The sequence below is a fragment of the Cherax quadricarinatus genome, chromosome 1 (assembly GCF_038502225.1).
Source record: "Cherax quadricarinatus isolate ZL_2023a chromosome 1, ASM3850222v1, whole genome shotgun sequence".
Taxonomy (NCBI): domain Eukaryota; kingdom Metazoa; phylum Arthropoda; class Malacostraca; order Decapoda; family Parastacidae; genus Cherax; species Cherax quadricarinatus.
The window spans coordinates 94153607-94166494 of record NC_091292.1 but is presented as its reverse complement, the minus strand read 5'-3'; the positions used below and the strand labels follow the sequence as shown (position 1 = coordinate 94166494).

The following is a 12888-nucleotide window of genomic DNA, read 5'->3' as shown; positions in this document are numbered from 1 at the left end:
AGACATTCACCATTTCCTGGAGACTTCATCCTATTTTTGGGGGAGTCTTCTAGGAGCACTCAGCCCCAGCTCCTACATATCCAAGTCCATTAACAAATGAGTCGGGATGACACAGTTCTCTTGATTTGGGGAATTCAGGGGAGAGGGAAGAAGGCTCTCGAAGGAGGGGCTCACCTTGCTATAGAATCTCTGATGAGATGATCGGGATCCAGCAGAAGCACCATCTTCTTCCTCACCAAGCTCTGACTCATGGTTCACTCCAGCATCTTCTGATACACCATTGTAGCCCTTTTGGGCATACTGTAAGAGAAAAAGACTTTTATATCCTTCAATACCATACTCATCTAATTTGTCCTACTAAAAACATGAGAAACTGACTATGGAAAATAGAAAAATAGAAATAATTTGCAATCAATGAATACACAAATGCACATCCAAATAATAGGTGCATGAGTCACAGTTATAAAAGTAATTTCCGAGCCAAGGATAAAATACACTAGGAAGAATGGAGTCTGTGCGATAACAAGAAAATTGAATATTTTCTATCTAAACTTGAGTTTTGAAATGAAATACAGGGAGAGGAGACCAGAAAGCTAGATAAATATGTTCTCCAACTTTCAACTTTTTTAGCACAGTACAAATCCAAAAACAATTGGATCAGCTGGCAATACTGATTACATACATTACAGCCAAAAATAGAATACCATGTGTAAATTCTATGCATAAACTTTTGCAAACAGAATGTCTAAAAAAACAAATGGAACATGCACACTGGTCATGTTTGAGCTCAATGTGTGATAAATATTGTACTGTGAATTCTGAGTTTGGAGATAAGGAGGTTGTACAGTTACCTAGAGTATTATTCAGAGAGCCGAGAAAAGGCTTTTGAGGGGGTTTGGACATTTAGAGAGAATGGAGAAAAATAGGATGACTAGGAGGGTGTATAAATACTAAGGGGTAAGGATTATCCTAGAAAAAATTGAATAATCATCAGGTAACCTTCACGAGTGAAATTTTAAGCCTTGGAGGGTCAAGACCCTTGATCCTGATCTCCCACTCAGGATATATATGGCAGAGAGCATGTACAGTTCCTTTATATAAAGGGAAGGGGGACAAAAGAGATTGTAAAAATTATAGAGGAATAAGTTTACTGAGTATACCAGGAAAAGTGTATGGTAGGGTTATTACTGAAAGAATTAGAGGCAAGACAGAATGTAGGATTGCAGATGAGCAAGGAGGTTTTAGAGTGGGTAGGGGATGTGTAGATCAAGTGTTTACATTGAAGTATATATGTGAACAATATTTAGATAAAGGTAGGGAAGTTTTCATTGCATTTATGGATTTAGAAAAAGCATACGATAGAGTGGATAGGGGAGCAATGTGGCAGATGTTGCAAGTACAGTGGACCCTCGACCAACGTTGGCATCGTCTAACATTAAATCTGACTAGTGATACATTTTAACGCAAAAATTTTGCCTTGACTAGCGCTAAAAAACCCGACCAATGCTATTCATTCTGTTCGACATGTGTCCACTTATGGCCTGAGTGCGCCTCACTTCTCCCGTGGGTGCCAGTGTTTAAAAGCCAGCCAGCCACCGCGGTCCCATCCAAACATACAATTGGAACATTTCATATTATCACAGCGTTTGTAGTGATTGCACCTGCAAAATAAGACACCATGGGCCCCAAGAAAGCTTCTAGTGCCAACCCTACAGCAAAAAGGGTGAGAATTACTAGGGATATGAAGAAAGAGATCATTGCTAAGTATGAAAGTGGAGTGCGTGTCTCCGAGCTGGCCAGGTTGTACACAAAACCCCAATCAACCATCGCTACTATTGTGGGCAAGAAAACGGCAATCAAGGAACCTGTTCTTGTCAAAGGTGCAACTATGTTTTCGAACCAAAGATCGCAAGTGATAGAAGATGTTGAGAGACTGTTATTGGTGTGGATAAACGAAAAACAGATAGCATCTCTCAAGCGATCATATGTGAAAAGGCTAGGAAGTTGCATGATGATTTAATTAAAAAAATGCCAGCAACTAGTGATGATGTGAGTGAATTTAAGGCCAGCAAAGGTTGGTTTGAAAGATTTAAGAATCGTAGTGGCATACATAGTGTGATAAGGCATGGTGAGGCTGCCAGTTCGGACCACAAAGCGGCTGAAAAATATGTGCAGGAATTCAAGGAGTACATAGACAGTGGAGGACTGAAACCTGAACAAGTGTTTAATTGTGATGAAACAGGCCTGTTTTGGAAGAAAATACCAAGCAGGACCTACATTACTCAAGAGGAAAAGGCACTCCCAGGACATAAGCCTATGAAAGACAGGCTTACTCTGTTGATGTGTGCTAATGCTAGTGGTGATTGCAAAGTGAAGCCTTTATTGGTGTATCACTCTGAAACTCCCAGTGTGTTCAGGAAACTTCAAGAAACTGTACACAAAAGCTATGTTTGAATGGTGCTTTGTAGTGGCCTCAGAAACTCAATTGACTCTAAGAGAGTTTTGGAGAGATCACTTTAGCATCCTCAATTGTGTAAACATTATAGGTAAGGCTTGGGAGGAAGTGACTAAGAGGATCTTGAACTCTGCTTGGAAAAAAAACTGTGGCCAGAATGTGAAGACAAAAGGGATTTTGAAGGGTTTGAGGCTAACCCTGGGAATCCTATACCAGTTGAGGAATCCATTGTAGGTAGTAGGTTGGTAGACAGCAACCACCCAGGGAAGTACTACCGTCCTGCCAGATGACTGTGAAACAGAAACCTGTAACTGTTTTGCATGATGGTAGGATTGCTGGTTTCTTTTTCTGTCTCATAAACACGCTAGATAACAGGGATATCTTGCTACTCCTACTTACACTTTGGTCACACTTCACAGACATGCACATGCATATATATATACATACATCTAGGTTTTTCTCCTTTTTCTAAATAGCTCTTGTTCTTCTTTATTTCTTCTATTGTCCATGGGGAAGTGGAAAAGAATCTTTCCTCCGTAAGCCATGCATGTCGTATGCGGCGACTAAAATGCCGAGAGCGATGGGCTAGTAACCCCTTCTCCTGTAGACATTTACTAAAAAAGAGAAGAAAAACTTTATAAAACTGGGATGCTTGAATGTGTGTGGATGTAGTGTGGATGACAAGAAACAGATGATTGCTGATGTTATGAAGGAAAAGAAGTTGGATGTCCTGGCCCTAAGCGAAACAAAGCTGAAGGGGGTAGGGGAGTTTAGGTGGGGGGAAATAGATGGGATTAAATCTGGAGTATCTGAGAGAGTTAGAGCTAAGGAAGGGGTAGCAGTAATGTTGAAGGATCAGTTATGGAAGGAGAAAAGAGAATATGAATGTGTAAATTCAAGAATTATGTGGATTAAAGTAAAGGTTGGATGCAAAAAGTGGGTCATAATAAGCGTGTATGCACCTGGAGAAGAGAGGAATGTAGAGGAGAGAGAGAGATTTTGGGAGATGTTAAGTGAATGTATAGGAGCCTTTGAACCAAGTGAGAGAGTAATTGTGGTAGGGGACCTGAATGCTAAAGTAGGAGAAACTTTTAGAGAGGGTGTGGCAGGTAAGTTTGGGGTGCCAGGTGTAAATGATAATGGGAGCCCTCTGATTGAACTTTGTATAGAAAGGGGTTTAGTTATAGGTAATACATATTTTAAGAAAAAGAGGATAAATAAGTATACAAGATATGATGTAGGGCAAAATGACAGTAGTTTGTTGGATTATGTATTGGTAGATAAAAGACTGTTGATTAGACTTCAGGATGTACATGTTTATAGAGGGGCCACAGATATATCAATCACTTTCTAGTTGTAGCTACACTGAGAGTAAAAGGTAGATGGGATACAAGGAGAATAGAAGCATCAGGGAAGAGAGAGGTGAAGGTTTGTAAACTAAAAGAGGAGGCAGTTAGGGTAAGATATAAACAGCTATTGGAGGACAGATGGGCTAATGAGAGTGTGGCATGCAAAGAGTACGTAACCTATATTCGGCGCATGTACACACCCTCATTTACAGGCTATCTCCCCCAACCAGCGAACCAGGTTGCTAAGAGTTGATGATGGGGCCCCGTCGTTCAACTAGTGACCAGGTTCTAGCCAATAAGAAGATGGTTTTGGCAATCGCAGAGGTTATGTGGGTACCACTCTCCTGTCTGCCCTTGTCATTCCCATTCTAGAGCTGGTTGAAGCATGGTCTGTTATCTTGTGGCTTCTATTTCTGCCTTGCTTACAGTGGAGTGCACTATACTTATCACTGTACATAGTGTACATATTGCTGTTCTAAATTGGTGAAGGATAATTTAAGTTTAAACTGTTTCTGCTGTGTTTATTTTGCTCCCATTACACCCGGGATAACAGGCCATGGGGTCGAAGAGGTATGGGGTAGGTTTAAAAATGTAGTGTTAGAGTGTTCAGCAGAAGTTTGTGGTTACAGGAAAGTGGGTGCAGGAGGGAAGAGGAGCGATTGGTGGAATGATGATGTAAAGAGAGTAGTAAGGGAGAAAAAGTTAGCATATGAGAAGTTTTTACAAAGTAGAAGTGATGCAAGGAAGGAAGAGTATATGGAGAAAAAGAGAGAGGTTAAGAGAGTGGTGAAACAATGTAAAAAGAGAGCAAATGAGAGAGTGGGTGAGATGTTATCAACAAATTTTGTTGAAAATAAGAAAAAGTTTTGGAGTGAGATTAACAAGTTAAGGAAGCCTAGAGAACAAATGGATTTGTCAGTTAAAAATAGGAGAGGAGAGTTATTAAATGGAGAGTTAGAGGTATTGGGAAGATGGAGGGAATATTTTGAGGAATTGTTAAATGTTGAAGATAGGGAAGCTGTGATTTCGTGTATAGGGCAAGGAGGAATAACATCTTGTAGGAGTGAGGAAGAGCCAGTTGTGAGTGTGGGGGGAGTTCGTGAGGCAGTAGGTAAAATGAAAGGGTGTAAGGCAGCCGGGATTGATGGGATACAGATAGAAATGTTAAAAGCAGGTGGGGATATAGTTTTGGAGTGGTTGGTGCAATTATTTAATAAATGTATGGAAGAGGGTAAGGTACCTAGGGATTGACAGAGAGCATGCATAGTTCCTTTGCATAAGGGGACAAAAGAGAGTGCAAAAATTATAGGGGGATAAGTCTGTTGAGTATACCTGGTAAAGTGTATGGTAGAGTTATTATTGAAAGAATTAAGAGTAAGACGGAGAATAGGATAGCAGATGAACAAGGAGACTTTAGGAAAGGTAGGGGGTGTGTGGACCAGATGTTTACAGTGAAACATATAAGTGAACATTATTTAGATAAGGCTAAAGAGGTTTTTGTGGCATTTATGGATTTGGAAAAAGCGTATGACAGGGTGGATAGGGGGCAATGTGGCAGATGTTGCAGGTGTAGGAGGTAGGTTACTGAAAGCAGTGAAGAGTTTTTACGAGGATAGTGAGGCTCAAGTTAGAGTATGTAGGAAAGAGGGAGATTATATCCCAGTAAAGTAGGCCTTAGACAAGGATGTGTGATGTCACCGTGGTTGTTTAATATATTTATAGATGGGGTTGTAACAGAAGTAAATGCGAGGGTCTTGGCAAGAGGTGTGGAGTTAAAAGATAAAGAATCACACACAAAGTGGGAGTTGTCACAGTTGTTCTTTGCTGATGACACTGTGCTCTTGGGAGATTCTGAAGAGAAGTTACAGAGGTTGGTGGATGAATTTGGTAGGGTATGCAAAAGAAGAAAATTGAAAGTGAATACAGGAAAGAGTAAGGTTATGAGGATAACAAAAAGATTAGGTGATGAAAGATTGGATATCAGATTGGAGAGAGAGAGTATGGAGGAGGTGAATGTATTCAGATATTTGGGAGTGGACGTGTCAGCGGATGGGTCTATGAAAGATGAGGTGAATCATAGAATTGATGAGGGAGAAAGGTTGAGCGGTGCACTTAGGAGTCTGTGGAGACAAAGAACTTTGTCCTTGGAGGCAAAGAGGGGAATGTATGAGAGTATAGTTTTACCAACGCTCTTATATGGGTGTGAAGCATGGGTGATGAATGTTGCAGCGAGGAGAAGGCTGGAGGCAGTGGAGATGTCATGTCTGAGGGCAATGTGTGGAGTGAATATAATGCAGAGAATTTGTAGTTTGGAAGTTAGGAGGAGGTGCGGGATTACCAAAACTGTTGTCCAGAGGGCTGAGAAAGGGTTGTTGAGGTGGTTCGGACATGTAGAGAGAATGAAGCGAAACAGAATGACTTCAAGAGTGTATCAGTCTGTAGTGGAAGGAAGGTGGGGTAGGGGTCGGCCTAGGAAAGGTTGGAGGGAGGGGGTAAAGGAGGTTTTGTGTGCGAGGGGCTTGGACTTCCACCAGGCATGCGTGAGCGTCTTTGATAGGAGTGAATTGAGACAAATGGTTTTTAATACCTGACGTGTTGTTGGAGTGTGAGCAAAGTAACATTTATGAAGGGATTCAGGGAAACCGGCAGGCCGGACTCGAGTCCTGGAGATGGGAAGTACAGTGCCTGCACTCTGAAGGAGGGGTGTTAATGTTGCAGTTTAAAAACTGAAGTGTAAAGCACCCTTCTGGCAAGACGGTGATGGAGTGAATGATGGTGAAAGTTTTTCTTTTTTTGGGCCACCCTGCCTTGGTGGGAATCGGCCAGTGTGTTAATAAAATAAAATATTATGAATCCATTTTGGCATTGGGGAAGTCCTTGGGGTTGGAGGTTAGTGGGGAGGATGTGGAAGAGTTGGTGGAGGAGGACAATGAAGAACTAACCACTGATGAGCTGCTAGATCATCTTCAACAGCAAGAGGCCACACCTGAGGAAACTGCTTCAGAGGAGGGGATAGAGAAATTGAAGAAGTTGCCTACTTCAGTTGCCTATTTGTGTATCGTTCCAGTCACGGTATTGTGCCTTTTTGTTATTTATCCATATAAGAGTGTTGGCACTACTATACTTTCATACATTCCCTTCTCTGCCTCCATAGATAACGTTTTTTGTCTCCACATATACCTCAATACACCACTCACTTTTTTTCCTTCATCAATTCTATGATTAACCTTATCCTTCATAAATCCATCAGCTGACACGTCACCTCCCAAATATCTGAAAACATTCACTTCTTCCATACTACTCCTCTCCAATTTGATATCCAATTTTTCTTCATCTAAATCATTTGATACCCTCATCATCTTATTCTTTTCTATGGTCACTTTCAACTTTCTACCTTTACACACACTCCCAAACTCGTCCACTAGCCTTAGGAATTTTTCTTTTAGAATCTTCCATAAGCACAGTATTATCAGTAAAAAGTAACTGTGCCAATTCCCATTTTGTATTTAATTCCCCATAATTTAATCCCACCCCTCTCCCGAACACCCTAGCATTTACTTCTTTTACAACCCCATCTATAAATATATTAACCTGAAAACGGTCCAAACGTATATATACGTTCTCTCCCGTAGTGCCCCAAATTTTTTGAGAAAAAAAAAATAGTTGTTTTTTAACAGGAAAAAAGAGCATATGGTACCCAGGCATCCCCAATTATTTTAATATGGTGCACAGTGAGTGCGCACATCCATTCTTTCATGTCTAGGCGACTCACGCTTATCGTGGCAATGTTGAATGTATGACAAATAAAACGTATATATATGTTTGGGGCACTAGCTGTAAAAACATATATATACGTTTAGACCGTTTACGGGTTAAATAACCATGGTGACATTACACATCCCTGTCTAAGACCTGCTTTTACTGGGAAGTAGTCTCCCTCTCTTCTACACACCCTAACCTGAGCCTCACTATCCTCATAAAAACTCTTTACAGCATTTAGTAACTTACTACCTATACCATATACTTGCAATATCTGCCACATTGCTCCCCTATCAACCATCATATGCCTTTTCTAAATCCATAAATGCAATGAAAACTTCCCTACCTTTATCTAAATACTGTTCACATGTATGTTTCAATGTCAACACTTGATCTACACATCCCTTACTCACTCTAAAACCTTCTTGCTCATCCACAATCCTACATTGTCTTACCTCTAATTCTTTCAATAATAACCCTACCATACACTTTTCCTGGTACATTCCTCTATAATTTTTGCAATCTCTTTTGTCCCCCTTCCCTTTATATAAAGGAACTATACATGCTTTTTGCCAATCCCTAGGTACCTTCCCCTCTTTCATACATTTATTAAACAAAAATACCAACCACTCTAATACTATATCCCCCCTGCTTTTAACCCTTTCAGGGTCCAAGGCCCAAATCTGGAGTCACGCACCAGTGTCCAAGAATTTTCAAAAAAAAAATTTGTTATTTTTTCTTATGAAATCGTAGAAAATCTTTTTGTGAAGGTAATAAAACAAAAAGTACGAAATTTGGTGGAAAATTGACGAAATTATGCTCTCGCGAATTTTGATGTGTCAGCGATATTTACGAATCAGCGATTTTGCCGACTTTGACTCCCATTTTAGGCCAATTACCTTATTCCAATCAACCAAATTCTTAGCTATTTCACTAGTATTACTTCTATTCTATCGATTGAGCACAAGAAATCGCCAAGTCAACTGTTTCAACTACAAAATAAAGTGATCGGAAATTGTTAATTTGGCCAATTTAACACAAAGTTCAAAATATTCCAATTTCAAAATAGGGTCCAGAATAAACAATGTAGGCATTCCTGGCACTAAACTAACATTTCCTCTGTTCATTACTTATGTTTTGAGGCTTTACAAATAAATTCCATTTTGATTTTTTATTCACATAATGAATTTTTATTCACACCAAAAAATAGAAGATTTACTGTTATTCAATACTGTAATAATTGTATAAATATCATCACCATATTTGTGAATGTATATTAGACCCACCAGCTGACGTGTATTAGATGTGTGAGGTCGTTTGTTTACTCTTGAATATCGGCAAAAATTTAACATTTCCGCTAATTTGAGCTCAGTTTCAAGCCATTTCCAGTGCTAAAACCAATCAAAATCATCTCTATTTCTGTAATATGTCTTCCATTCTATCAAATGAGACCAAGAAATCGCAAATACAACTATAAAAAACATACGAAAAAACACTGCAAAGTTGCTGTTTCAATCGAAAAATCATGATTTCATTTTTTTCTCTCATTATACACAGTGTGCTGCAGGATCTGTTTTATGTGGTGCACACATACCAAAAGGGTTAACATTTCTGTCATGATCCTGTCAGTTCCAGCTGCTTTACCCCCTTTCATTCTACATAATGCCTCACGCACCTCCCCCACACTCACATCCTGCTCTTCTTCACTCCTAAAAGATGGTATACCTCCCTGGCCAATGCATAAAATTACTGCTTCCCTTTCTTCGTCGACATTTAAAAGTTCCTCAAAATATTCCCACCATCTACCCAATACCAACTCCCCTACTCTGTTTTTAACTGACAAATCCATTCATTCCCTAGGCTTTCTTAACTTGTTTAACTCACTCCAAATTTTTTTCTTATTTTCATTAAAAATTCTTGACAGAGCCTCTCCTACTCTATCATCTGCTCTCCTTTTGCACTCCCTCATCACTCTCTTCACCTTTATTTTACTCTCTATATATGTACTCTGCTGCTCTTATAACACTTTTGACTGACCACATCGACTAAAGACTGAGGGACTGATTACCTCAAACTCCTCCTGTTCTTCCCCGTTCTCCTTTGTATGGACTGATGAAGCCAGTGTGTGGCGAAACGTTTCCTCAATAAAGATACCCAAGTGTTGCACATGTGTCTAATTTATCAATTTGTCTGTTCTCTGAACCTTTCATCTACACTCCTGTCGGACACAGCAACATTTTGGGATCTTAATACAGGGAATTCTTCACTTGCCTAACCCTTGGGCATGACCTACTTCCACATTGGACAAATGTGATACCACCTACAACTGCTGCACCTCTCCTGCTTACGGTATATAAGCTACGTCTTCACAGATATGCAGTATTCTTTTCAAGATTGATGGATTAACCTTATTGACTCAATGCTGAGAACATAAGAATGGAGGAACACTGCAGAAGGCCTACTGGCCCATACAAGGCAGGTCCTAATCAAAACGACCCCTACTCATAGCTTCCCAAGAATATCCTCCCGTACCCAATGACACCAATCAAACCCAGCCCCTCCCACTCATATATTTGTCCAATCTCTTTTTAAAGCCACCCAAGGTCTTAGCCTCGATCATCCTACTCAGGAGATTGTTTCATGCATCCACAACTCTGTTAGAAAACCAGTACTTACCTACGTCCTTTCTAAATCTAAATTTATCCAACTTTAATCCATTATTTCTGGTTCTTACCTGATTCGACACCCTCAGTACTTTATTAACCCCTTGACTGTTGCAACCCCAAATCCTGAGGTGTCTCCTGGTGTCGCAAAATTTAAAAAAAAAAAAATTATTTTTTCTTATGAAATGATAAGAGAATCTTTTCCCGATTGTAATGACACCAAAAGAACGAAAATTGATGGAAAACCGACGGACTTACACTCTCGCGAAGTTAGCGACCTCGGAAATATTTACGAATCGGCGATTTCACCCACTTTGAGCCCTATTTTCGGCTAATTCCATTGTTCCAGTCGACCAAACTCATAGCTATTTCTATAGAACTCCATATTTTCTATCAATCGAGTACAAGAAACTGCCCATTTACAGATTTCAACTACCTAATAACGTGGTCAGAAATTTGCAATTTGGCCAATTTCACGAAAATTAAAAAATATGACAATTTCAAAATATGGTCCAGAATGAACAATGCAGATATTCCTGGCTCTAAAATAACATTTTCTTTGCTCATCAGTCATGTCTCCAGGCCCCTCTGATATTACTCTTGCTTTCTATTTGAATTTTTATTCAAACAAAATATAAAGATTTACTGTTATGCAGACTACTGCAATATTGTAATAATTGTATAAATAATGTCAACCCATTCATGACTGCATATTAGAATGGCTACTTAGACATTTATTGGAAAATGACATCATTTGTTTACTTTTGAACATCGGCAAAAATCAAACATTTCCTCTACTTTGAGCTCCATGTCAAGGTTCTTTTCATAGAAAACCAATCAAAATCACCTCTATTTCTATAATATGTCTTCCATTCTATCAATTAGGACCAAGAAAACGAGAACACATCCATAAATATTATATGAAAATAGACCACAAAGTCGGCATTTTAATTAAAATAAAAAAAAATGTCGGAGTTTTTTTTTTCTCGTTATGCACTGCGTGCTGCAGGATTTTTTTTATATGGTGCACACTGACCACACAGACCCATTCTCTCACATGTGGGCCTACCAGCTTTCTCCTGCTTGATTTGAAGCCGCTAGAATTTACGAGTATACATGTATATACATCAAAAACGGTAGCTCGTACGATGTATATATACGACCAAACAGTCAAAGGGTTAATATCACCTTTGTTTATACCCATCATCCTCTTATACACTTCAATGATATCTCCCCTCATTCTATGTCTCTCCAGAGAGTGGAGATTCAAGGCTCTAAGTCTGTCATCATACGAGAGATTCCTTACACAGTAAATCATTTTAGTCGTTCTTCTTTGTATGCTCTCCAATGAGTCTATATCCATCCTGTAGTAACGAGACCAAAACTGAATGGCATAATCTAAATGAGGCCTCACTAGTGATGTATAGAGCTGTAGAAAAACTTTCGGACTTCTGTTACCTATACTTCTTGAAGTAAATCCTAGTAATCTGTTAGCCTTGTTGTGAACACTTAGGCACTGCTGTCTTGGCTTTAGATTTCTGCTTACCATAACTCCCAAGTCTTTTTCACATTCTGTATGATCAAGTACTACTTCACCTAGTTTATAGCTTCGAGGGTTATTTTCATTCCCAAGGACTATACTTAACACTTGTCCACATTGAACTTCATCTGCCATTTTTCAGACCAAGACATTAATTTGTCCAAATCCTCCTGGAGTTCATTGGAATCCTCCTCAGAATGAATCATATGGCCTATCTTTGTATCATCAGCAAATTTGCTCATGTCACTTGCAATTCCTTCAAGGTCATTAATGCAAATTATGAACAACAGAGGGCCCAAAACTGATCAGTGTGGAATGCCACTAGTGACTAATCCCCATTCAGATTTGACCCCATTAATGGAAACTCTCTGCTTTCTGTTGGTAAGCCATGCCTCTATCCATGCTAGAACTTTACCTCCTATACCATGAGCTGCCACTTTTCTTAAGTCTCTTGTGAGGTACTATGTCAAAGGCTTTACTAAAATCCAAATAAACAATATCATATTCTTTATCACTGTCTACTGCCTCAAATGTTCTATTGAAGAACGTCAGTAAATTTGTCAGGCAGGAACGACCTCTCGTGAACCCATGCTGACATTCGTTAATCAAATTATGCTCTTCAAGGTGAATTCTAATAATGTCAGCTATAATTGATTCTAAGAACTTGCCTATTATAGATGTCAGGCTTATTGAAGAGTAATTTGAAGGAATGGACTTATCCCCTGATCTGAATATAGGAACCACATTAGCCATCTTCCACATCTCAGGCACAACACCAGTAAGGATGGACGAATTAAACACACTCGTTAATGGCTGACTAAGTTCCATCTTGCATTCTTTAAGTACCCTGGAAAACAACTCGTCAGGTCCCGGGAACTTATTTTGCTTCAGTTTCTCTATCTGTTTGATAACCATGTCCTTCGTGACAGTAATATTAGTTAATTTGAATTCAGCAGGAACAGAATTATCGTTATTTTCTGGAATCTCATTTATGTCTTCCTGTGTAAAAACTGACAAAAAATAATCATTAAATAGGGAACACATTTCCAGTTCGGTATCCGTCAGCTGCCCATTCCCAATTTTCAGAGGTCCTACTTTTTCCTTCACCTTCGTCTTATACAT

At 39.4% G+C, this 12888-nt stretch overlaps 1 protein-coding gene across 6 annotated transcripts in view; it reads right to left on the bottom strand.

The window, feature by feature from the left end:
• lilli (AF4/FMR2 family member lilliputian) overlaps window positions 1-12888 on the bottom strand; it is a 470466-nt gene that overhangs the window by 42575 nt on the left and 415003 nt on the right. For all 6 annotated transcript variants that reach the window (XM_070084351.1, XM_070084359.1, XM_070084377.1 and 3 more), the window contains one exon: window positions 175-300. In XM_070084351.1, the coding sequence (XP_069940452.1) occupies window positions 175-300 (126 nt within the window). The remainder of the gene's footprint in view (window positions 1-174; window positions 301-12888) is intronic.